The 22,088-nt window shown below is 38.3% G+C and overlaps 1 protein-coding gene across 1 annotated transcript in view; it reads right to left on the bottom strand.

The window, feature by feature from the left end:
• Positions 1-4,918: 4,918 nt before the first annotated feature.
• The window catches only part of LOC149274996 (glutamate receptor ionotropic, delta-1-like), an 83,387-nt gene continuing 66,217 nt past the window's right edge, over positions 4,919-22,088 (bottom strand). Inside the window, exons 11-13 of the mRNA XM_089504995.1 lie at positions 19,541-19,707; positions 17,258-17,498; positions 4,919-5,344 (exon numbers count right to left, since the gene is read on the bottom strand). Coding sequence (XP_089361121.1) covers positions 4,919-5,344; positions 17,258-17,498; positions 19,541-19,707 — 834 coding nt within the window. The remainder of the gene's footprint in view (positions 5,345-17,257; positions 17,499-19,540; positions 19,708-22,088) is intronic.

The raw sequence follows: 22,088 nt of genomic DNA, 5'->3' as shown, positions 1-22,088 counted from the left end.
CCTTGGATGAACCCATGTGCCTCGAGAAGAATTACAAAATAGCAAAAATTGAACAAATTTGGAGTATAATAAAGAAGAAACTGACCCAGAGACTCAGGTGGCCAGGGCTTCACCAGGAGACTCCGGGACCTACCCAGAGAATGATGTCTCTTAGTAGTGTGCATGTGATAAATAGGTGTGCGTATGGCGTATGTACAGAGCTCATGTAATAGTTGACTCATCTAATTAACCCTTAATGGGAGCTCAAATGAAAAAAGAGATGGGGAGAGTAAGGATTTGTAGACGTTCCATTGACCCAAGAGGTAGATTTTCGATGAGGTCCTCCCATGGCAGGGCCGTTCTCACTTTTTTGTGACAGAATTTGGTGGCTCGATATAGATCCATAAATATTGATAGCCGCTGACCTGCCGAATGCAGAACATCTACGGATGGATTCAGAATTATTCACCCATCATGTTTGGGAAAAGTCCATTATTCATAATAATTTTTAAAAAAGTGGATCCTAATGTTATTAAAAATCAGTCTTTTTTACCCAGAACATCAAAAAGAGAGAAAACCTCCATGAAAGTTTGTGCGTTTGCCACGTAAAAAGGTATCACCTTCTCCATCTTCACTTTAAAACGTGGAAACTAATACTTAACGTGGATCGGCCCCATTCGGCCCCCGTCTAGTCTGCCTGTTTCTCCTCCTTTAAAGACTCAAACCTTAATCAGTCATTGGTCTCGTCTTAGATTCAGGAGCCGTATGCCGATCCCATGCATGTTTAAATCCCCTCTGTATTAGCCTCTGCCACCTCTACTGGGAGGCTGTTCCATGTATCTATCACCCTCTCAATAGCCTAAAACTTCTTTACATTTCATCTAAGCCTCTGATCCTCTAATTTGAGATTATAGCCTCTTTTTCTGACATTTCTACTCCTTTGAAATAAACTTCCCTCCTGTGCCTTTAGTTTTTTCAATGTTTCCATCCCAAACCCCTCTCTCTTCTCTCCTCCAGTCCAGACATATTGAGATCTATTTTGTCTTTCCTGATGATTTTTATCCTCCACAACATTTAGTCGCCCTCCTCTGTATCAACCAATAAGCAGTAAGTTATTAAAATGCCCCCCCAATAAATAAATAAATAAATAAATAAATAATAATTATTATTATATATAAACATTTCAGGATACGATATAATATAACATCACTGTATAAAAAATACATTTATAATTTAATTAAAGTTTGTAATATTCTTTTTTTTCCTATAAAACATTCAGAATACGACATTTCTATGTGCTTGATATGATGGGTATGCACTTTAAAGGAATACAATGCTATGGATTTCTGAATAAAAATGTAGAAATATAATCTGATGGTCTTCTTCAATGGAAGTGCACAACAGCTGTCCTCGGGGGGCCCCAAACATGGCATGATTTCTGGGTATCCTTACCTGAAAACCAGTAATTCTGGTTTGCTTTTGGTCAGCTGTTTGTATGATTCTCGCTCTGTTATCTGAGCCCCGATCTACTAAACACCCCGACTCCTCATCATACTGCCTGTGGGGAACAATAGAATGGCTCAGTCTTAATCATTCAGTTGGACACACTGTCTATGGAGGAACGGACTTCCTTAGCATTGCCATAAAGCATCTGCTCAGCTGTATTCAGCGCTGGGGGTAATATTACTGTATACAGCGCTGGGGGTTATATTACTGTATACAGCGCTGGGGGTTATATTACTGTATATACAGCGCTGGGGGGTTATATTACTGTATACAGCGCTGGGGGTTATATTACTGGTTACAGCGCTGGGGGTTATATTACTGTATACAGCGCTGGGGGTTATTACTGTATACAGCGCTGGGGGTTATATTACTGTATACAGGGCTGGGGGTTGTATTACTGTATACAGCGCTGGGGGTTATATTACTGTATACAGCGCTGGGGGGTTATATTACTGTATACAGCGCTGGGGTTATATTACTGTATACAGCGCTGGGGGTTATATTACTGTATACAGCACTGGGGGTTATATTACTGTATACAGCGCTGGGGTTATATTACTGTATACAGCGCTGGGGGTTATATTACTGTATACAGTGCTGGGGGTTATTACTGTATACAGCGCTGGGGGTTATATTACTGTATACAGCGCTGGGGGGTTATATTACTGTATACAGTGCTGCGGGGTTATATTACTGTATACAGCACTGGGGGGTTATATTACTGTATACAGCGATGGGGGTTATATTACTGTATACAGTGCTGGGGGTTATATTACTGTATATAGCACTTTGGGGGGTTTATATTACTGTATATAGCACTGGGGGGTTTATATTACTGTATGCAGCGCTGCGACAGTTATGTACCCCATCTCCCAGGTAGCTGTGGCTCAGGAGTGGCCTACCCAAAAACCCCGTCACATACACAATATTATATCTATCTATTTCTATCGTTGTGGATCATTTTCTCGCTAGAACCCACTCAGAAAATTCTACTCTATAACATTTACAGGCGTTTATGCTGTTTGCTAACCGGACATTAAGAAGACCTATTAAGCAGGAACGTATTGTTAGCAGCAGTAAACAGCAGTAACAGTTGTGTTAACTCCTGAGTCTGCTTACTTCCACCTCGAATAATTCTTTCTTCTGGGTAATGTGGCCTGGGCTGACTTAACAGGAGATGAACTTATCCACCAGGGACCATTGTTAGAATTTTGGCAAACATTCCACAAAAATAAAAAATGTTTACATTTGTAAATTTGTGCTACAGAACTTACTATATGCCCTCTTCTCCTTCCATACCAGCATGTCTTATTGTCAAATTTGTGTACTGTTAATTTTAACGTTATTTTTACTTTTCACTCTCCCTCTATTGTTACGAATCACATAGGAGGGGATGCAGAAGAAACCATATTACAAGTGAAAACAAAAGTCCCAGAAAATATGTCAATTTCAAGGCCAGATTAGGTGTAAAAAAATAAAAATAAATAAAAAATAAAGTGATTTGGTCATAAATAATATGTAAAATACTATAGTTTCATTTTTATTCCTTATATGGAGATGACCAGATCTAATGTCTACTTTTCTGATGCTTTTTATGCACTTTCACGGGTTTCTTCGTAATAAACATACCTGGGAACTTTCCAGGGCAGCCAACCTATAGATGCTCCCTCTTCTGGGGGAGGGGCTTCACACGGCGGTGGGAGGGATTTTGGTAGGGATCGGGGGGAATGGGCAGAACATGGGCGTGGAGTGGGCACGGACGCACACCATTGAAATTGACCAGGAGACCCAGGAAAGCAGGACTTCTTCCTGGAGACTGACGGTCAAACCCAGAGTTCACACAAATATTACCAAAATTAGTTTTCTGGAATAATTGAAAATATGTATTTATGAAATAATGTCTGAACAAAGACCTGAAATGACTCATTTACTGCATTAACTCTTTAGTATCAAAGTCCAAATCATCCATTCGTTCCAAACCATGGCTTCTTGAAGGTTTCTTACATCTTTGCAGTCTGAAAGAAGCAGCTTGAAGAAGCTTTCGAAAAAATATTAATTTACGATCATTTCTTTAAATTGAAGCGAACGTTATTAACCCCTTAAGCTGCTAAGCAGTATCACTAAAACAAACATATGTTTAACAATATATATATGTACGGCGCTAGATAGAAAAATACATTTAAGAGGCATGTATATTAATAATTATTCTGGATTCACTGCAGAATAAAGATGGCGACCTGGTAGATAAAATATACATTTTTTTACCACGGGACGTAAATAAGATGACCTAAATATATAAAATTAAACCATTTTTGAACCAATTACATTATAATACTGTCATAATTATAATTATCCTTGCTTCAATCCATCCATATGGTGGTCAAGCCAATCGCGCTATGTGCCAACAATAATTTGTTTACGGGTGTAAACATTTTAAAATTTACATAACATTTTTATTAATTATATTTTAAACATGACCTACTAGGTCAAGGTTGGAACTGAGTTATGTTCATGGCAAGACAAATAAAGTGAGGGTCCATCACCATGGCTAGATGTTTCAGAGAATTGTATACTTGACTTGTCTGAAGAGTTGGTCCATAGCCAGTAAAACCCATTGTCCTGTAATTGTCTTTTTTTTTGTTACTTTAAGAAACTTTTTCTTTCTGTTCCCCGCTAATTATCCAACCAACCTATCATCAAACCAACAAAAAACATGATTACAAGGTTCGATTAAGATTTTTTTTTTCCTTCTCACCTCTAACCTTCTCCTAGATATCATAGATCCTTCCAAATCTGTAGAGGTTAAATCAAAAGGCCACACAGCACAGTACACGTAAAATACAATTTAATAAACCAGTGCTTTAACCTAGAAATTTTTGTGGAGAATCAATTCCAAACGACTTCTCGCTAGAAAGAAACATTCCAACCGTTATCTAACGTTCCCTTTTTTAAAAAAAAATAAAATAATAAAACATCTTGTTAACTACAATAAACTTTAATTCTCGTATGCTAACGCTGGTCAATAATAATTTTTCCGGCCTAGTTTAAAATGAAGTGCTGCGTGGTGACTAAAGTACGATTGGTAAATGTGATAGTCGAAGCAATAAATGAACCCGACCCCCCCCCAAAAAAAATTGTACAAGTGAGTCTTCTGTACCTGTCATGGGTCTTCTTTGGCACTTCAAAGGGATCACAAGTTGCTGTTTTTTTTTATTCATATAGAACAAAATTTACAAAGCCATTCATACATTTTTTTTTTTGTTTGTTTTACTGACTTCAAAAAATGGGAATATTCAAAATACACTTTTACCCCACTTCATTCTTTTGAAATTTACAGATATATACAAGAAAAATTTATGAGTTCTTTTTTTTTTTTTTTTTTTTTTTTTTTTAGTTGTATTAAAAAGCTTTGAAGGTTTTTTTTTTTTTTTAATTATATAGATGTTCCATGTGAAGGCTCCATAGCTTCTGGAATGGGTCCACCAGGCATGGACTGGAATGATATTGGCATGGGTGTTTTCACGGGACTTTGACGAAATAGTCCTCCGTTTGGTGATCTGTGTTTACATTGTATTGAAGGCATGGTAGCCGAGCTGCTAAGGGGTAAGGGCAAGTTACTGCTTGATACAGAGGTAAGTGTTCTACCACCGTGACCTGACTGTTCAGGTAAAAAGGTGGTGACAGAGAGCTGAGTGTTCTGGTATTCCCGCACTGGTTCCAAGGTTTGAGTCGACGACATTCCGCCGATCTCTAGAGCCGATATTTCAATGGATGCTGCGGAGATTTGCTTATGTGCCATATCTTCATCGATTAAGCTGTTCATACGTCTGTGTACTTGTTCCAAGTTAACTTCCTTATCCTAAAGAGAGAAAGAAAGATTAATATTTGGAAAGATAAGAAGACACTATATTCTGTATAGGAGTATTAATTTGTTATTGAAATTTCTGCATGATATATTAAAGTGTTAGTGGGTATACTTATATACAGGGCCGGACTGGCGATGATGGGTCGGCCCTGGCACTTTCAGGCCACCAGCTGTTTCATGGGGTAAGTGCGACCAGCGGCTGGATATGGATGGCTGCAGTTTTTTTATGGTCACGTAATGTGCCGTCAGGCATCTCCAGCTGCCGGGCACCCGGTATGCTGAATGAGCTGAGTGTGTGGCTTTGTTGGCCAGCGACCCACTGGGCATTTGCTTGGTATACGAGATGGCAACGCAAAGTACCATATGGTGATCATTTTTGGAGGATGCTACATATAAGTGTGTGGGCAGTAGATTGAGCTTCAGAGTCAATTCAAGAGTCAAGGACAGTTCTAGAAGCACAGATGACTTCCAAGCCAAGAAGAAATAACTCCACAAGGTCTAGCCTAAATATTATGGCAATATGTTGTTCCAGAAGCTAGACACCATCATGATTATCTACCCAGTTCATTTTAAGATCGACTCGGCTTCACAACTAGTCTCAACTAGTCTCAGGGTCATATGGATATCGGCGACCAAGGGTGGAAATAATGAGTGATGGCCAAAACCAAGTGACGTTGATACGTGATTTTCTCAAGAGGGTTACCAAAGACTACCTAGCTAAAGTAATGACCTGAAATAAGAGCGAGTGATAAGTGAGCCAGTTGGCATTAACCCTATCAATGACCAACCAGTGATCAGACAATTGGCATTCCCCTATACTATTCCCCTATCACATCAAAATGGCAGTCTATTGGATCTACAAAATGAGGTTAAAAACAGCTAATTTTTACAATCTTTTTTCTGTTCAATTATTAATAATATATTTTCATCTGACATTTAAAACATCCCAGTCATAATCGTTTTCAGAAAACAAATATTAAAATCGAATTACTTGCAAATTCATATAATCTATATTGTTTCCATTATTTTCCATGGTAGCCGCTTCCACATAATAACCTATATAGAGAATATAATAAACCGTATACGTAGTTATGTTGTTTTTTTTTATTGTTTTTGATCCCTCTGCTTGGTTGAATTTACTTTTATTATTTGTAGAAAAGTCAGTTGAAGAAACCCTATTTATTGCATTATTCCAATACATTATATATATATATACACATCTTCTGCTGACAGGTTTATAAATTCAACCTTTCACATCATTAGTTAATTAAAAGATACTTGTATGAAATAAAATAGCAATATGCAGCGGTGTCCAATAGGTATAAAACAAAAATGATATTAAAAATGTGTATTAAAATAATGAAACCATTTATTATTGAGATTAAATTATATTATTTGAGTTTTTACTTGACTCAATTTCTACTAAAGATTAAATTTTTCTTTTATTATGACAGTTTTAATTCATTATTATAATATTACAAACAGAGCGAATGCATTCAAATGGGGAGGTCTTGACTGAGGAGCTCAGAAAGGAACCAGCCATCATTGCTCTACAACCCCTAGTGGCTGTGTGTGGAACTGCAAGTAAAACACCCCTAAAAACATTAAGAGGCCCAAAACATTGAAATCAGAGAAGCCTAGGAGGCATTGCGCCCCTGCCCCCATGCCAGCCACCCCTAGCCATCTGCTCAGTAGTTGGGCTACTGGGATCTAGGTTTAATAGGGAGATCTGTTCTTTAAAGGTTGATGCTCGTAGAGGCTATTGGGTTTATTCACTTAAGTGGGGGACTCCTATGTGTACAATGAAAGGACAATTCTACCATAACATACTTGCCTACGCATTTTACAGGGCCAGCCCAGTCCTAGCTCGAAAGAAGCTTGCTGGGCCCTTCATAATGCATAGGAAAATCAGTCACGTCCCATTCAAACCACTTCCTTAGTGAATAATTCCTAAGAATGCATAGTGAATCATGGTATTTTTTGTCACCATAAGTAGATATTTCTATAATGCATGTGGATATCATGTATCAATTATAAATGTCATATGCGAACGGACGGTCCAAAACAAATAAGGTTAGACAGGGGAGAGGGGGCGAGGAAAAAGAGAACTCAAAGCTATGTATGAAGTAGAAGGGATATGCAAATGAGGGAGACCTTGTGACAGAGGGTACGCAATCAAAAAGTGAACTATTCTGTCCTCATCTGCATGTCTCCGCCTAGATTTCCCAGAGTGCATTGCGACACAAACCTTGCATGTCATGTTTTCATTCGGTACTTTAGTAGAACACCAATGCTTCATTCTCTCGCTTCCTTCATTAAGGCTTGAGTCTTTAGAGTAGATAGTTAGATGGTTAGATTAGATAGTCTGAATGGGTCTGACATTCTATATTTTAAACAAGTGGTTAGTGCAACACACATTTTTTAATTCTTGTAAGAATAGAAAGTCTGTGTCTTAATTTTTCCAGTTTGCTGCTTTTTTTTACCATTAATTTATGTAAATTCTAAAAAAAAAAGAAACTAAATCATGTTCCTTTGTTCCCGCATCGCACTTTCTAATTGTTTTTATATAAATTCCATGTGTCTGCCTTAATTTTTCTGCTACTGCTGTAGAAGTGGACACGGTCTGTGTTTTTTTACTATTAATTTATGTAAATTCTAGAAAAAGAAACTACTGTTTTTTAAAAAAAAATCATGTATTTTTAATCTTATGTTACTGCAATGCACTTTCTATTATTTTTAATATAAATTCTGTTTGTCCGCCTTAGGTTTTGAGTTTACTGCTCGATGGTATCTTGACCCATTATGAGCAATAATTAAGGTAAGGGCTCACACATTCCAGGTCCAATGGTGGAGAGAGAAAAATATTTTCTTTAGCAGGTTATACTTACTCTGCTGAATGTGGTTTATTGGGTAGGTCTTGCCAACATCATATAATATTGTACACTCAATACCACAGATAAAAAAAAATCAAGTTAAAAGGTACTCGTGGTCTCAAATTCCAATGAATAGACTATATTGAATTGTCTTCTCCAACCAACAATGGCCTACAAGTACCTGATTATGTCATAATTCTGCTGGTCGAATTTCGAACGTTCCAAAATGCCAGGTTGAGTTGGAAAGTGACCTTTGACTAGATCACACAATCTCATTAAACTTGAAAACCAAACTGTACATTTCTCCGATTCTCACAACTATGAACCTGTTGTCATTGCTGAGGGTACCAGACATGTAGAAATTACCATCGCTAATCAACACAATGTATATAGTATAATAAACATTATATTAAATGTTAGCAGAATTTCCATCTGCACCATGTCACATAGACGTTGATGGCAGATCAGACCCGTTTGGCCCATCTAGTTTGCCCATTTTTCTTGCCGTAGAGACTTTAACCTCAAGTCGTTGGCCTCGTCTTAGATTCAGGAGCCATATGCCTATCCCATGCATGTTTGAATTCCCTGACTATATTAACCTCTAAGACTCTAAGACAAACACAATGGAACATATAAAATGTAGGTTCTATAAACCTTAACATAGTAGACATACTGTATGTGCTGCTTCCCAACTGGGTCTACGCCGGCATCGATTTCTTAGTTCAATGGAATCTTGATAAAAAGGTAACTACACCTCTAAAAAATGCACTTAAGCTTTTACTTTCAAGGCAGTCTACTTTTTTTTTTCTTATTCCATAAAGAATATTTTTTTAAGATATAGTTCTGTAAATAGAATTATGGGGGCAAAAGGGAACAGATAAGTGCAGGAAACTGCATCAGTGGTTTCCTCTCATTAAATGCCGTATGAGTCACCCGGGATAGTCATTTCCAAGTCTGAAAGCATTTACTACACAACACTCCCAACTCTGAAATTACCTGACCTTTATGAAAGCCAAGAATGGAGTACAACGACTCTCCCCGGACTTATGCATTTAAACTCAGCCATGTGTTGACCGCATCAAAGATATATTTTGTCCGTAACTCAAAGTTTTCATAGTTGTTTTCCAATATAGCAACGGAAATTGCTCAAAATGTTCTTCTCTTGGGTCAATTTGGCTTACCCTATGGTAACACTCTACTATGATATTAATTTGAGAGCTAAAAGAGGATGCTTTATGATGAGACATTATGGGACATTGGTGGAAAGCAACTTGTAACCCTTTAATCTTGCCCAAAGGAGAAGAATACATCCAACACCATTGGTGTTTTCAATATTTTATACTAGACACAGTATTTGTCTATCTTGTATTAATTTATTTTATTTCCAGGGGATTTGCCTTATTTTTCTGGAAATAACTCAGTAGAAGGTCCACCAGTTTTTGAGGGACTACACCTAGACTTCATTTCCTGATGGTCATGTCATAGCGGTCACTCATCAAAAAGATGGACTCAGGTATGGATCCTGATTTGCAAGAGATCTGGCATGGAACTTGGTACCTTTCTCCATACCGAGGAGTATTTTCCATACTTCGACGCTTTTGCGAGTTGGTCTATGAGACCATTGGGAAAATGATGCAGAAGCCCTTGCCATTCTCCTTGGAGGCGATGTTCCTCTACAATACGTCTCTTCTGATCTCGGCATGCAAACATTCTCCAGCTAGACACGTGTTCAAGACATCTCTAATACTCATTTACTGGAGAGAGTCCTCAGTCCTCTACTACAAAGAATGAGTCAACAGCTTTGAGAGTCTTTGAATAGCTGATACGTTCAGCTTCTAATCAAAGACTTAGTTTAGCAGATGGGAATTGAATTGCTCTAAAGTTATTAGAAGGCTGTTATATTTTTTTGTGCATCGTTCCTACTTCACTACTTACAATTAAAACAGGGCTAAACAGACAAAAAAAACATGACATAGTACTCTGGCTGCACCACATCAGCTCTAATGAGCTTCAGTGGTGGCAGTGACCTTCTCCAATATCAATTAGAAGTTTTCATTTGATGTTATTAGAGGCTCAGTGGAAAAAGTGAACGCTGGGCTAAATGTTTTTGTGCATTTTAACAATTAGAGGTTGTTTTTCTGGGTTTACGCTCTGGGGGTTGAATTTTTCTAAAAAAAAGTATGATTTTAGCATGTAAATCAGTCCCAATATGACTTCAAAAGGTGTGTCCTTATCCTTTTTGTTGTAGCTCAGGGTAGTTGCTGTAGTAATGGCTTTATTCACTTTGAAACCCATGTGCCTTATCAGGTTTGAATTTCGGGGGTCCGAGGATTGGTTATAAAAGAACTGTTTTGTAATTTAGGTAAGGATTGATCACTTAAAATCTCTAGACTCTTCATTCTAAGACCTGAGATATTTGCAGTGAGATATATTGACCTCTGGAAAGAAAATGTATAGAGCGTAAATTATTATATTTACAGACATGACCGGACTGGGCATGATGGCGCCAAATGGTATAAGTGCATCCGCCGGATGGACACAAGATTCCATAAGACCCATTCGGTCATTCGGTCACCCATTCTAGTCTGCCCGTTTCTCCTGCTAGACTCAAACCTTAATCAGTCGTTGGTCTCGTCTTAGATTCGGGGGCCATATGCCTATCCCATGCATGTTTAATACCCTCACTGTATTACCCTCCACCACCTCTGCTGGGAGGCTGGTCCACCAGTCTACTACCCTCTCAGTAAGGTACACATAAGCCTTAGGCAATCTGAATCCAGCGTCAGTAAATATCAAGTGAAGAACAATTTCCATTCTAATTTAGGGAGGAGAATTGTTGAAATTTATAGCACAGCAAATTGTTCAAGGTTTCTTACCAGCTGACTGCGCTAAACCGAACAAGTGTTGAATCCCGTGTTTTTATTCTAGTGAGTGGAAGGCATTGTCGGTAATCATTAAAGATGACTGTGAGAAATAATGTCTAATACAGCAGCCATATGGAGGGAAAGCTGCCATCCAGATGCTGCCGAAGAATGCAAGTGTGCTGTTAATGGGGCTACTGGGGGAGCGTCTCGCCAAATATAAGACAGCGCTTACTAAAGAGAATGGTCTATGGAATTATTAAAATGATTAAAATTGCTTTTTAAAACCAAATTAACTTGGTCATAGGAGTTCAATGTAAAGATGGTTAAGAAAAACTTCCATTTTTTTTCAGATCAAAAAATATTGAGCAAAAACATGGTTTTTGCATAAAAAAATATTTTCAGGCAGCTGCATATTAGCCATTTGTAAGTCTTCTCGTTCTGTTATCTTACCTGGTCTACTAGACAAACACCCTGACTTGTTTTTATACTGTCTTGTGGGAAACAATAGAATGGCTCAGTCTTAATCAACCACCCAGACACTCTGACTAACTAAAGTCTATGGAGCGGACTTCATTAGAATTACCATAAAGCATCAGCTCAGAAAAAATGTGATAAAATCATGTTTTTTTTCAATGCCATGCAACACTTATTGGGTTTTATGCTCAAGGATAAAAAGATTTTCCATATTTGACTTTATTTTGGACAAAAAAATCAATTTTTTTGCCTCTATTCTTCTAAGCAGATATAAAAAGTGTCATTAACCATTTATTTGTATAAAATTATTTAAGAGTCCATTTTGTGAGCTCGGAAAGCACTAGCAGCATCCTTGCGTTGAGTTGCGTTGGCCATTGCCAATGCTCACCTATGTCGGTCAAATGAAATGATTCATCTCAGATCAACTCACGATTCAGCAAATAAACTCATTGATGGCTTTATGAATAAAATGTGATTCTGGTGGCAAATTTTAAAAAAAGTCTTCTTATCGATATGGCAACCGATGGAACAATCCAATCGACAAGAACGTTCCATCGGCTGCTGCGATGAGAAGACCTCTTTTCAAACGATGTGGACCATTAAATATATGGAAGTATCATACAGCCCAGTAAAGATAAGAAGTACCGTTATACTGACCTGGAGTCTCTGTTTGTAAGGATACATTTTCTGTTCAAAGTGATATGGTTTCTGACCCTCTGTAATGAAATCACATCACGGTGTTGCTGTATGAAAGGCACAACATGAACTTGTTTCAATTACCTCTGAGCCACTTTATGACACCATGGCCAGACTTATTTTCGTGCAAAAGTAGGTACACGATCTTAGAATTATAAAGGTCTGGCTTCCAAAAAAAACCCCACCCCATACTCAAAGGAACCCAAATTACGTTAGTGACATTTTTTTTTTGAGGTCTACCATGACTTTTGGAATTAGTGGTGCTGTAGGAGAACGAGAGATGTGGTGTTGATCGATGGGATTATGCCTATGATCAAATGAGACAAGCAGCGATCAACTCGAATGACATTGAGCCCTATAGGTGATAATTTATTTTGAATCTCCAAATAATTGTAAAAAAATATTTCTATGGGAGAGAAAGGAAGAAAAAAAGACACTTGCCCAGGGGGTATCTTTAGAAACCAAGTCCATGGGGTAGGGTTGTTGTTGATATTGATTGAAGAAGAAACTATGGAAAATAGCCTGTTTGTGGTCAATGGGAAGGGCTTGCTTATAGCAGTAGACTTTGTAGGGCTTGTCCAAAGGGAGGAACTACTGCTGACACAACCATCTACCACCAAAGAGACATTATGGTTAGCAGGAGACCCATATCTGTGGTCATATGGTGCTTTTCTCATAAGCTGCATATGACCTCAGCAGGAAAAGCAATGGTGTCATACCACCATACCTGGGAACTTCCCAAGTTCAGTTACCCGGGTCCTCTTTCTTTTGTGGGAGCGGCTTTGTGAGGGAGGGGGTTAGCCAGGTGGCCGGTATGCCTTGAGTTCTTTGGGAGTGGGCGAGGAGTGGGTGGGGAGTGGGCATGGCTAAACACCAAAGAGCAGAGAGACCCAGAGACCCAGGGAAGCAACATTTCACCCGGAGACCCTGGGGGAAACCCATAGAGTTTCCAGGTATGCCTACCACTACACCCTACATGACTCAAATCCATGGAGCACAAGGGAGCAATGTTACTGAGATCTGTGACAGCAAAGTACTTCAGTTTCTCCATTAACCACGGGTGAGAGTGGAAAAGGACCCTGGTTGGGGGGGGACTGCTAGAGAGAGAAAAAAGCGGGCATGACCAAATGGGGATGAGAGATAGATGGAGGAAGGAAGAACAAGATCGAGAAAAGAGGGTGAAAAAAAGAGGATACACTAGTGTCTGGAAAGTTCAAGAGTCTGGAGTTAAAAGGGTTCGAAAGGAGGACCGAGTGAGATGGTGGTAATGTGGAGGCTGACGCCATGGAGGCTAGGAGGGAGGAACCATAGACTGTTTCATGAATGTGGATTATAAGGAATATGTTATTTAAACATTATCATTCTTAACAATTTTAGATTCTCAATAGAAATCATGCTTCCTAATTTTATACGGCATTATATTTTATTATATTCCAGTTTCTCTCCGGACTTAACCCTGCTGACTCAGCATTGACCTTCAACTCTCATCTTAAATCGCTAGTTCTCACTAGGTTTAGCATGGAACTCAGCAAAGCCTGAATGGGCCGCATTCCGTAGAGGAATCAACTAAGGTTTGGAATAAAGTTCGCCTCTGACAACGCTGGATTTAGTAAGTAGTTCCCTGATGGCTTCATTATGTGCGCAGGTACACCAGCATCTTCATGTGTTCGGTGGAGTGTATGGAATATAAGGAGATATTATTGCATGGGAATGCTGCTTTCCAGATGTTTGTTGCGTTTATAATGGAAAACAAACATAAATTACATGAAATCACAAGATATCTACATTTTCTATGGGTTTTTCGTGTGGTGAGGTCTTGGTCGCTGACGTAGTCACTGCCTTTTTAGTGCTATTATCTAATCCTGCTGTATCAAAATTTGATCATTGTTAAAGTTAAAGTTTAAGCCATAGTTACCAACTGCCCTGATTTTGCCCGGTGGCCATGACCTCTGTTCTGATGGTGCTGCACAACGTGGTTATAAGACCTAAGTGCCTCACCCAATGATTATGCCACCTTGTGTTCTGACTGCACAGGACGAAATGTTGGCAACTGTGGTTTGAACCCATCTTATCAAGTTAATCAAATACCTCCTAAGGGTCCTCTTTTTCCTGGGACAGTCTCGACTTGGGCCACTGTCCTACCAAGCTCCTCAGCTTGCCCTGCTCTCTTGAGCATAGGTGATCATGGACCGGTTAGGCAGATCGTCGGATCTCCCCTGACCAGCTCACCGAGCTGAAAAATGGGTTGAGGTCTATGCTTTTGTAGCACTGACCTCAACATCAGCTACCACCTGGCCACCTTGTGATATATTGAAACCGAGTGCAGCGGATGATATGACATCATACCCTGTGGAAACTCTGTCTTAATACATCACGAGGTAGCAGGACAGGTAAGAGGATGGTGCTGGTTCTGGCCCCACCATACCACCTCATGAAGGTGTCCAACTTTGGAAACTGCAAATGCTGAAGGATATAGCACCTGAATGCTATAATAACAAGAATTAGAAGTCTCTGTTTATATTTTACAGCCAGAGATTGAAAACTCTTTGAGTGAAGGACATGAGTGCAGGGGCGTAACTAGAAATCACCTGATGAGAAAATTCACCCCGGGCCCCTCAACTTCAGCAGCTAGTCTGTGCCTTCTTTGCCCCTTGCCCCCTACTTCCAACATAAAACATATGTAAACACGCAAATTACACTCACTTACTCATACTCACTAACACACACTCCTTCTCACCCCACTTACACATCCTTGCTCATTCACACACAAGTACACACCCATGCTCACACGCACACACACAGGTACACATCAATGCTCCCACACACAAAAGTACACATTCATGCTCACATACAATTGCATATCCTTGATCACACACTCACACACAATTACACATCCATGCTCACACACACAAAAGTACACATCCATGCTCTTACACAAAAGTACACATCCATCATCACACACAATTACACATCCATGCTCACACACATACTAACACAATTACACATCCATGCTTACACACATACTAACACAATTACACATCCATGCTTACACACATACTAACACAATTACACATCCATGTTCATACACAAAAGTACACATCCATGCTCACACATGGAGAAGTACACATTCCATTCCCACACACACGTACATATCCATGTTCTCTAAACACACACACACAAGTACACATCAATGCTCTTACACACACACGTGCACATCCATGCTCACACACACAAAAATACACATTCCATGCTCACACACAATTACACACTGCAGGGTCACGTGGCGTAGCTCCTGTCACCTTGTGCCGGTTCAACATAGTTTAGAAAGGGCCCTTCCGACCTGGATCGGTGCGGTCCAGGTGAAAAGAGCCCTTTCTAAACAATTTTAAATGGTACGAAGAGACAGGAAGAAGGGGTCGCAGGGGTCGCACTGGTCCCCCCTAGAGGCATGAACTGGGTCGCAGCTGCCACCGCTACAACCGCTGTTGCTGCGCCAGTGCATGAGTGGGTATTCCGAGTAATCCACCTCCCAAAGAATATTTAGCTACAATTATGTCGAAACAGTTACATTTTCAGATATTGTAGGCTATTGTAAGTAATAACTCAATATTTATAACTTCTACACACCTACTCCAACGTACATAGATGTGCACAAATTAGAAATATTGTTGATTCTTTCCGCTAGCGTTGAAACAAATGTTTTTTTATTTTTATCATGGATGAGATAAGGGAACGTTTCCCTGAAGCAACCGGAAAAAACACATTCAGATGGTTTCATTTAATGCTTCAAGAAAATTCTACCCTGAATTCATAAATGTACTTAGCCGTACTCTTTTTTACAACATAATATGCGTTTTAATAGTTTTTCCTAATGTTTTTGATGGGGCGACTAAAAAAAATGAAATAAAAAATAGAAAAAAAAATAGAAAAAAATAGGAAATATTTAACAATATCAAACCGAGGCTTCTACAAGCTCAGTTAAATGTTAGTGCTTTGTTTAGAAGCGTCTGCGGAACCAAAGGGAGTCTCCTGGAAGGTTAGCTTGTTAAGAAAATTAATTGATGGAAATGAATGCTTGTTTTATGCATGACAACAATCAGCATCACCTTATTGTGCTCACAGTTTTATTAAACTTTTTTAATAGTTATATTGGGGTTATTTCTTTTTTTTATCAACACGAAGGGGAAACCTCAAAGTTTTTTTGTCTTTTTTTTTTTTAGATATTTTTTTGCTTTTTTTTAAAAAAAAAATTTTTTTTTATCAATGCGGGAAAGTGGAATTTAATTGGAAACCGTACAGTTTCACATTTTGTTTTAAATTTTGTTTGCTATTAGTTTAAAATATATTAATGACATTGTTATTATATTATTAATCACATTTTATTTTCATTTACTTTTTAGTGAAGCGAAGTGGAAGCCTCTCGATTTACTCAATCTTTAAAAATAGAGGCATTCTTTTTATTTTTGTTATTATATTTATATAGCATATTCATATATTATCTGCATATTAATGTCATTAAGTACATAGTGGAAACCTCTTAATTTACTAATTCTGTAGAGGCTTGATGATTGCATTTTTTTGTTATTTGTTTAAATATATGCATATATTATTTGCACATTATTATCAGCAAATACATAGAAAAAACATATATAATTGAAAAAAAATCATAATTAACAAGAAAATAAGGATGGGATCCTTTATAAATGTTTAAAAAATTTTTTTTTTTTTAAATCTCTTGCACTACTCTAAATTGGCTCGGATTTTTTTTTTTTATAATAAGAGCACATTTTTTATATATATATATATATATATATATAGATAGATATATCGGATAGGGATTTGCATGATTGGTCTTTCCGCACATATTCCTATGGTCAAAAGACTCACCGGAAAGTGCTGTAAGTTGTCAATGCATAACTAGATCTACTAATTGGGTTACTGCGTCCAATGATGCATCTCCCTAAGGTACCTTTTATATAATAAGAATAGTAGTTATGGACCTCTTTTGGTGATTCCTGATGACAGCGATTACTGTTCCACCATAGCTCCAACGCGGCCACCAAGCAGGCGAGTAATAGCCCTATGGCCAGAATGCAGAAGACTCCGGCGAAACTATGCAGTTTTAGCGCCTTTCCGTCCATCTGCGCGTTGTTGTGGCTGTTGAGGTCGCATCTTCCCATACGCGGCCACCATTTTTGTTTCAAGACGTCGAGGTAACCAGTATCTTGGAATTCAAGGATCCTGAAAGGTCAAGGAAACAAAGTATCGACCGGTTATTAGTAATGTGTATTCTGCTCCGCTCACAACCCTTTGTTGGAAATTTGGTAATTTATTGTATTTTTATTGTATACTGCAATATAATTCAAAAACTCTTCATCACGCTTCCAGTCATTATAGTGCCAATGTCCACCATCTTTTTTTTATGACCCCCATGTCATGTTTAAAAGGTGCCCCCCAGAAAATGCCCCTTTATTTTACATGCCCCTTTGATACAAAATTAGCTTGCGTTTTCTAATTTAATATATCATTATTATTATTATTATTATCTTTTTACACAGAGCATCTTACAGTACATATATTCAAGTGGTATGAAAAGACTAGAATTGTCCGACTATTAGAAAAACCGATACAGAATATTTTTTTATGTATTTTTTTTTATTTTAAATATAAAAAAATATATAATATTTATTATATTTATAATAATATTTAAATATATATATAAAAAAATGTATTATTATTTTTTAATAATATTTATTATAATATTTAAATATAAAAAATATAATATATATATATAAATATAAAAATAATAAACTTTTTATTTTTTTATTTTTTTAAAGTATCCTAAGTCTTGTGGAATGTCTGGTATAAAAACTTTCTGTGTCTATTTTTAGGGGATTAAAACTTCAGAGGAAAGAATAAAATGAAGGATCTGCTAAGACTTATTTGTTTAACATACTAAAGGGGGGAATCGATGTGAAAAAAAAAGCAGATTTAGTTAGTTTGAGGATTCTGGCGCTTAATTGGCAGCTGATGTTACTAACGCAATATACCGGCGCCAAACCAGATACGGTCTTAATATTCCCAGTTCGCATGCAGTCCTGCAGACGTTTGTCAGCATTGTAAAGTATTTAATGATACTGCATCTGGGCAGCGGGAACGTGTGCAGAATCCAAAAGGATTTTTTATCCTTTATAAAGTGTCTTATGTATATCACAAGGGATAGTTTTTTTTGTTTGTTTTTTTTCGGTTCCTCCAGAGTTTTGCTGATCTGGAGCAAGTAGTAATAAAAAAATAAAAATAAAAAATCAATTTGTATCTTTCGCAAATCCCGACACATTGATTTTAAGCGCAGGAGGTTATGCAACAGCTTTAATTAGGACTCGGCGAGATTAAAGTTCCTCCCCGGCTGCATGGATCTTACTACATTTTTTCCTTAACACTTTGTTATGATCTCATAGAATCCTTTATTGCTTGTCAATAAAATTTGTCAATGTATTTTAATTTATTTTAATTAACCATATAGGTATATATTTGGGCACCATATTTGGCGAATCTCTACATAGGAGCTTCATGGTGGGCTATTAAAGGGTTAATATTTCAAGAGTCTTGTGTATATATATATATATATATATATATATATAATATAAATACATGTTCTTGAAATATTAACTCTTTAATGGCCCACCGTGAAGCTCCTATGTAGCGATTTGCCAAATATGTTTCCCAAATGGCTCTTATGCAATGGAAAAACTTAACTTAAGTTATTTAAAGACAAACTTGACTGAGTCACCTGTGTTCAGGCAGGGATATCCACCATAACATATGGTGTTATATATGATAACAGGAGTATAGAATAGGAAAGAGTCGGCTCCAGAATGATTTTTTTACGTTTTCATAGATTATTTATTAGTGATAATGTCTTCCCTCTGCAAGCTATACAGAGCTTTCGCTCTTCTTGTGAGGAGGCGGGGCTAACTCGATATGTGGGTGGGGCTATCCATGTGTAGGGCGGGGCTAGGCTTGCCTGGGGCTGGGCTAGCTGTGCATGGGACAGAGCTAGCCACATATATAGGCAGAGCTAGCCCTGGACATTCTAGAGAACCATCCCCCCCGCCCTGAGAAAAAAAGAAGTGACCCGGAAACATATTTTTTTTAAAAGCTTTTCAGTTTCCATGACAACAACCTATAAGCGCCTTCTTTTGTGTCACATTTTTTTTTTTTTATGAAAAATTTGCCACGTTTAATCAACACATGGATAAATAAAAGATCCGAGCATGTTTTACCTCTGAGAGAAGATATCTCTGTACGGGCTTCCGTGTTGCAATGCCATCCCATAGCCTTTACTGCTAATGCTGTTCCCAATAACTGTCACCGAGCATTCGTCATCCGTGAGCGCCGCGTACTCCACCACGGTCACATCCCACAAGAAAGCATAGTTTCCTTTCTTTGCCTGGAAGCAAGTGGATAAAGAAAGGTTACAGACTACAGCACTGTGTATAACAAAACGCAATGTATATAACGATGTAAATAGCGGTCACGATGCTTACTATAGAAATCTGACAGCAGATGAGACCCATTCGGCCCCCCGTCTAGTCTACGCAGTTTTCCTGCTGTAAAGATTTAAACCTTAATCAGTCATTGGTCTTAGATTCAGGAGCCACCTGCCTACCCTATGTAGGCAGGTGGCTACATGGGGTAGGCAGGGGCATTACATCTATTACTCCCCTCTCTCTCTCTCTTGTCTCCTCCAAGTCGGACATATTGAGATCCTTTGGTCTTTCCTTTTTTATCCTACAACCCATTAACCATTTTAGTTGCCCTCCTCTAAGCTCTCTCCAGAATGTCAATATCCTTCTAGAGATGATGGTCTCCAGAACTGTCCCCAACACTCTAGGTGAGATCTAACCAGAGATCTGTAAATGTGTCAGAACCACCTCGCTCTTCCTGCTTCCAATACCACTGACCATACAACCCAGCACCCCGCTTGCTTCCTCCGACACTTTGTTGCATTGTCCATGATTATGCAACCATTAGAAGGCCAGCAAGTAAATACAAAAAAGTATCCGATTCACTTTTCTTTTCTCTGTTTGCTTACTCATTTTTTTTTTTGTTCACGGTGAAGAATTTAGAAATCGACTAACCTGTCCAAACGTTTCCATTATTTGATGAAATGTCCTTTTTAAAATAATTATATATCTCAAAGCCTTTGCACAATGAATCCTTAAATCATATTTTAATGCTACCAATTTTCTGTCCTTTCGACATGCCCATCGTTGTTCTTATGGAAAGTAATCATGACTTTATCGAAGCAATATATTACCCCCCCCCCCTCCGTGTCTAGGATTAATACTGAATACAGAACAACAGATGCTTCCTGGATTTAATGTAAAGGAACATAAATTCACAAGCATTGACTTCTTTGTTTTGTATTTGCATAAGTAAAGCTTTAACATTGAATAATAACGAGTAATTGGAAACGAGGAGCTCTGTTCTTATCTCGACGGACTCGTTCACACCATTGAAATTTACTAATAAAGCAGGCTTCGGATGTGGAGTACAATATATAATCTGTGGTGTATTCATTTATTTTTAATTCATTCCTAATTGAGAATTTTCAATACGTTTCACAAATAAAAGAACCTGAAAATATTAGAATGCACTCTAATCACACCTTAGAACTCTCCAGGTTTGACCCGGAGTCTCTGGGTGAAGTTTCCTGTTTCCCGGATCTCCGGGTCGTTTTCCCCTTTTTCCAGTTTTTGGTCATCCGCTTCCCTTCTTATTAACCACCCACTTAAGGCCATCTAGGACTGGCCATGTCCATATGCATGGACTGTCCAACCCGCTAAGGAAGCCAATCTTTCGGAAGAGGGAGCGCTCCGGGATGCCTTTCCTGGGAAGTTTCCTAGTATGAAGATCATAATGGGTTAAAGATGAGTGAAGATCATGCGATGGAGAACGTATAAGATCACCAAAATGGAAGGGCTCTGTGTTACCCTGTGCTGTGAGTAGGACAGAAGAAAAAAGGTCAATGTTGTTGGTGGCCCAGAGACTCAACTCTTCCTCTAAAATGAAGGAGTCAGGAAGGGACATACACAGACGAGAGAAGGATGAGCTAGCCACATGATGGAATGTCATCTCACAAGGATTGGGCCAAGGTAATGAAGTTAATAGATCCTTGAATCAAGCAGGTCCATTCCCAACGAGAACTGGATTTCACCGATCCCCTTAATTGTGAGGAAAGCTTCCATGGAAAAAAACTATTCCACGGCTGTGTTTGGATGTGGAACATGCATGTTGGAATCATGGCAACACCTGTGGGGCTATTTCCTCACCTTTAAGAATAATTGTTAGGCTAAGTCTTCATTTTCTAGTAACAGGCTAATCTCCAACATAGAACCCCGACACTGCTGGTCATCTGGTCTCGCCGGCATGGTTAAGAAGGGCAAATGGCAATAAAGTCCGTATTCAATAATTCACATCAAACTGGAGCCTTCCAGCCATGCGGAATTGAGCCGCTTTTTACCTTTCCTCAAACAGTAACAATTTATCTGGCATTATTATTATTTAATGATTTATATGGTGCCATCATATTCCACAGTGCTGTCCTTGATGTTCTACGGATTTATACCAATGTCATTTTTTCAATTATTTTTATACATAGGGCTTGTATGAAAGCGTTCTGGAATGTTCTTCTCCCTCACCACTGACATTTACATAATTTGAAAGCAGTAAAAGACCTCAATGGATCTGTCATATTTGCCCTTTGAGAGCCACACTAATTCTGACTTTATTCTCTTCCTGCTATAGCAGTCATTAAAAGTGTTTGAA

This window comes from Sceloporus occidentalis, unplaced genomic scaffold (assembly GCF_023333645.1).
Source record: "Sceloporus occidentalis isolate IW3139 unplaced genomic scaffold, rSceOcc1.0.p SCAF_305, whole genome shotgun sequence".
Lineage (NCBI taxonomy): Eukaryota > Metazoa > Chordata > Lepidosauria > Squamata > Phrynosomatidae > Sceloporus > Sceloporus occidentalis.
This window is presented reverse-complemented; position numbering and strand designations above follow the sequence as displayed.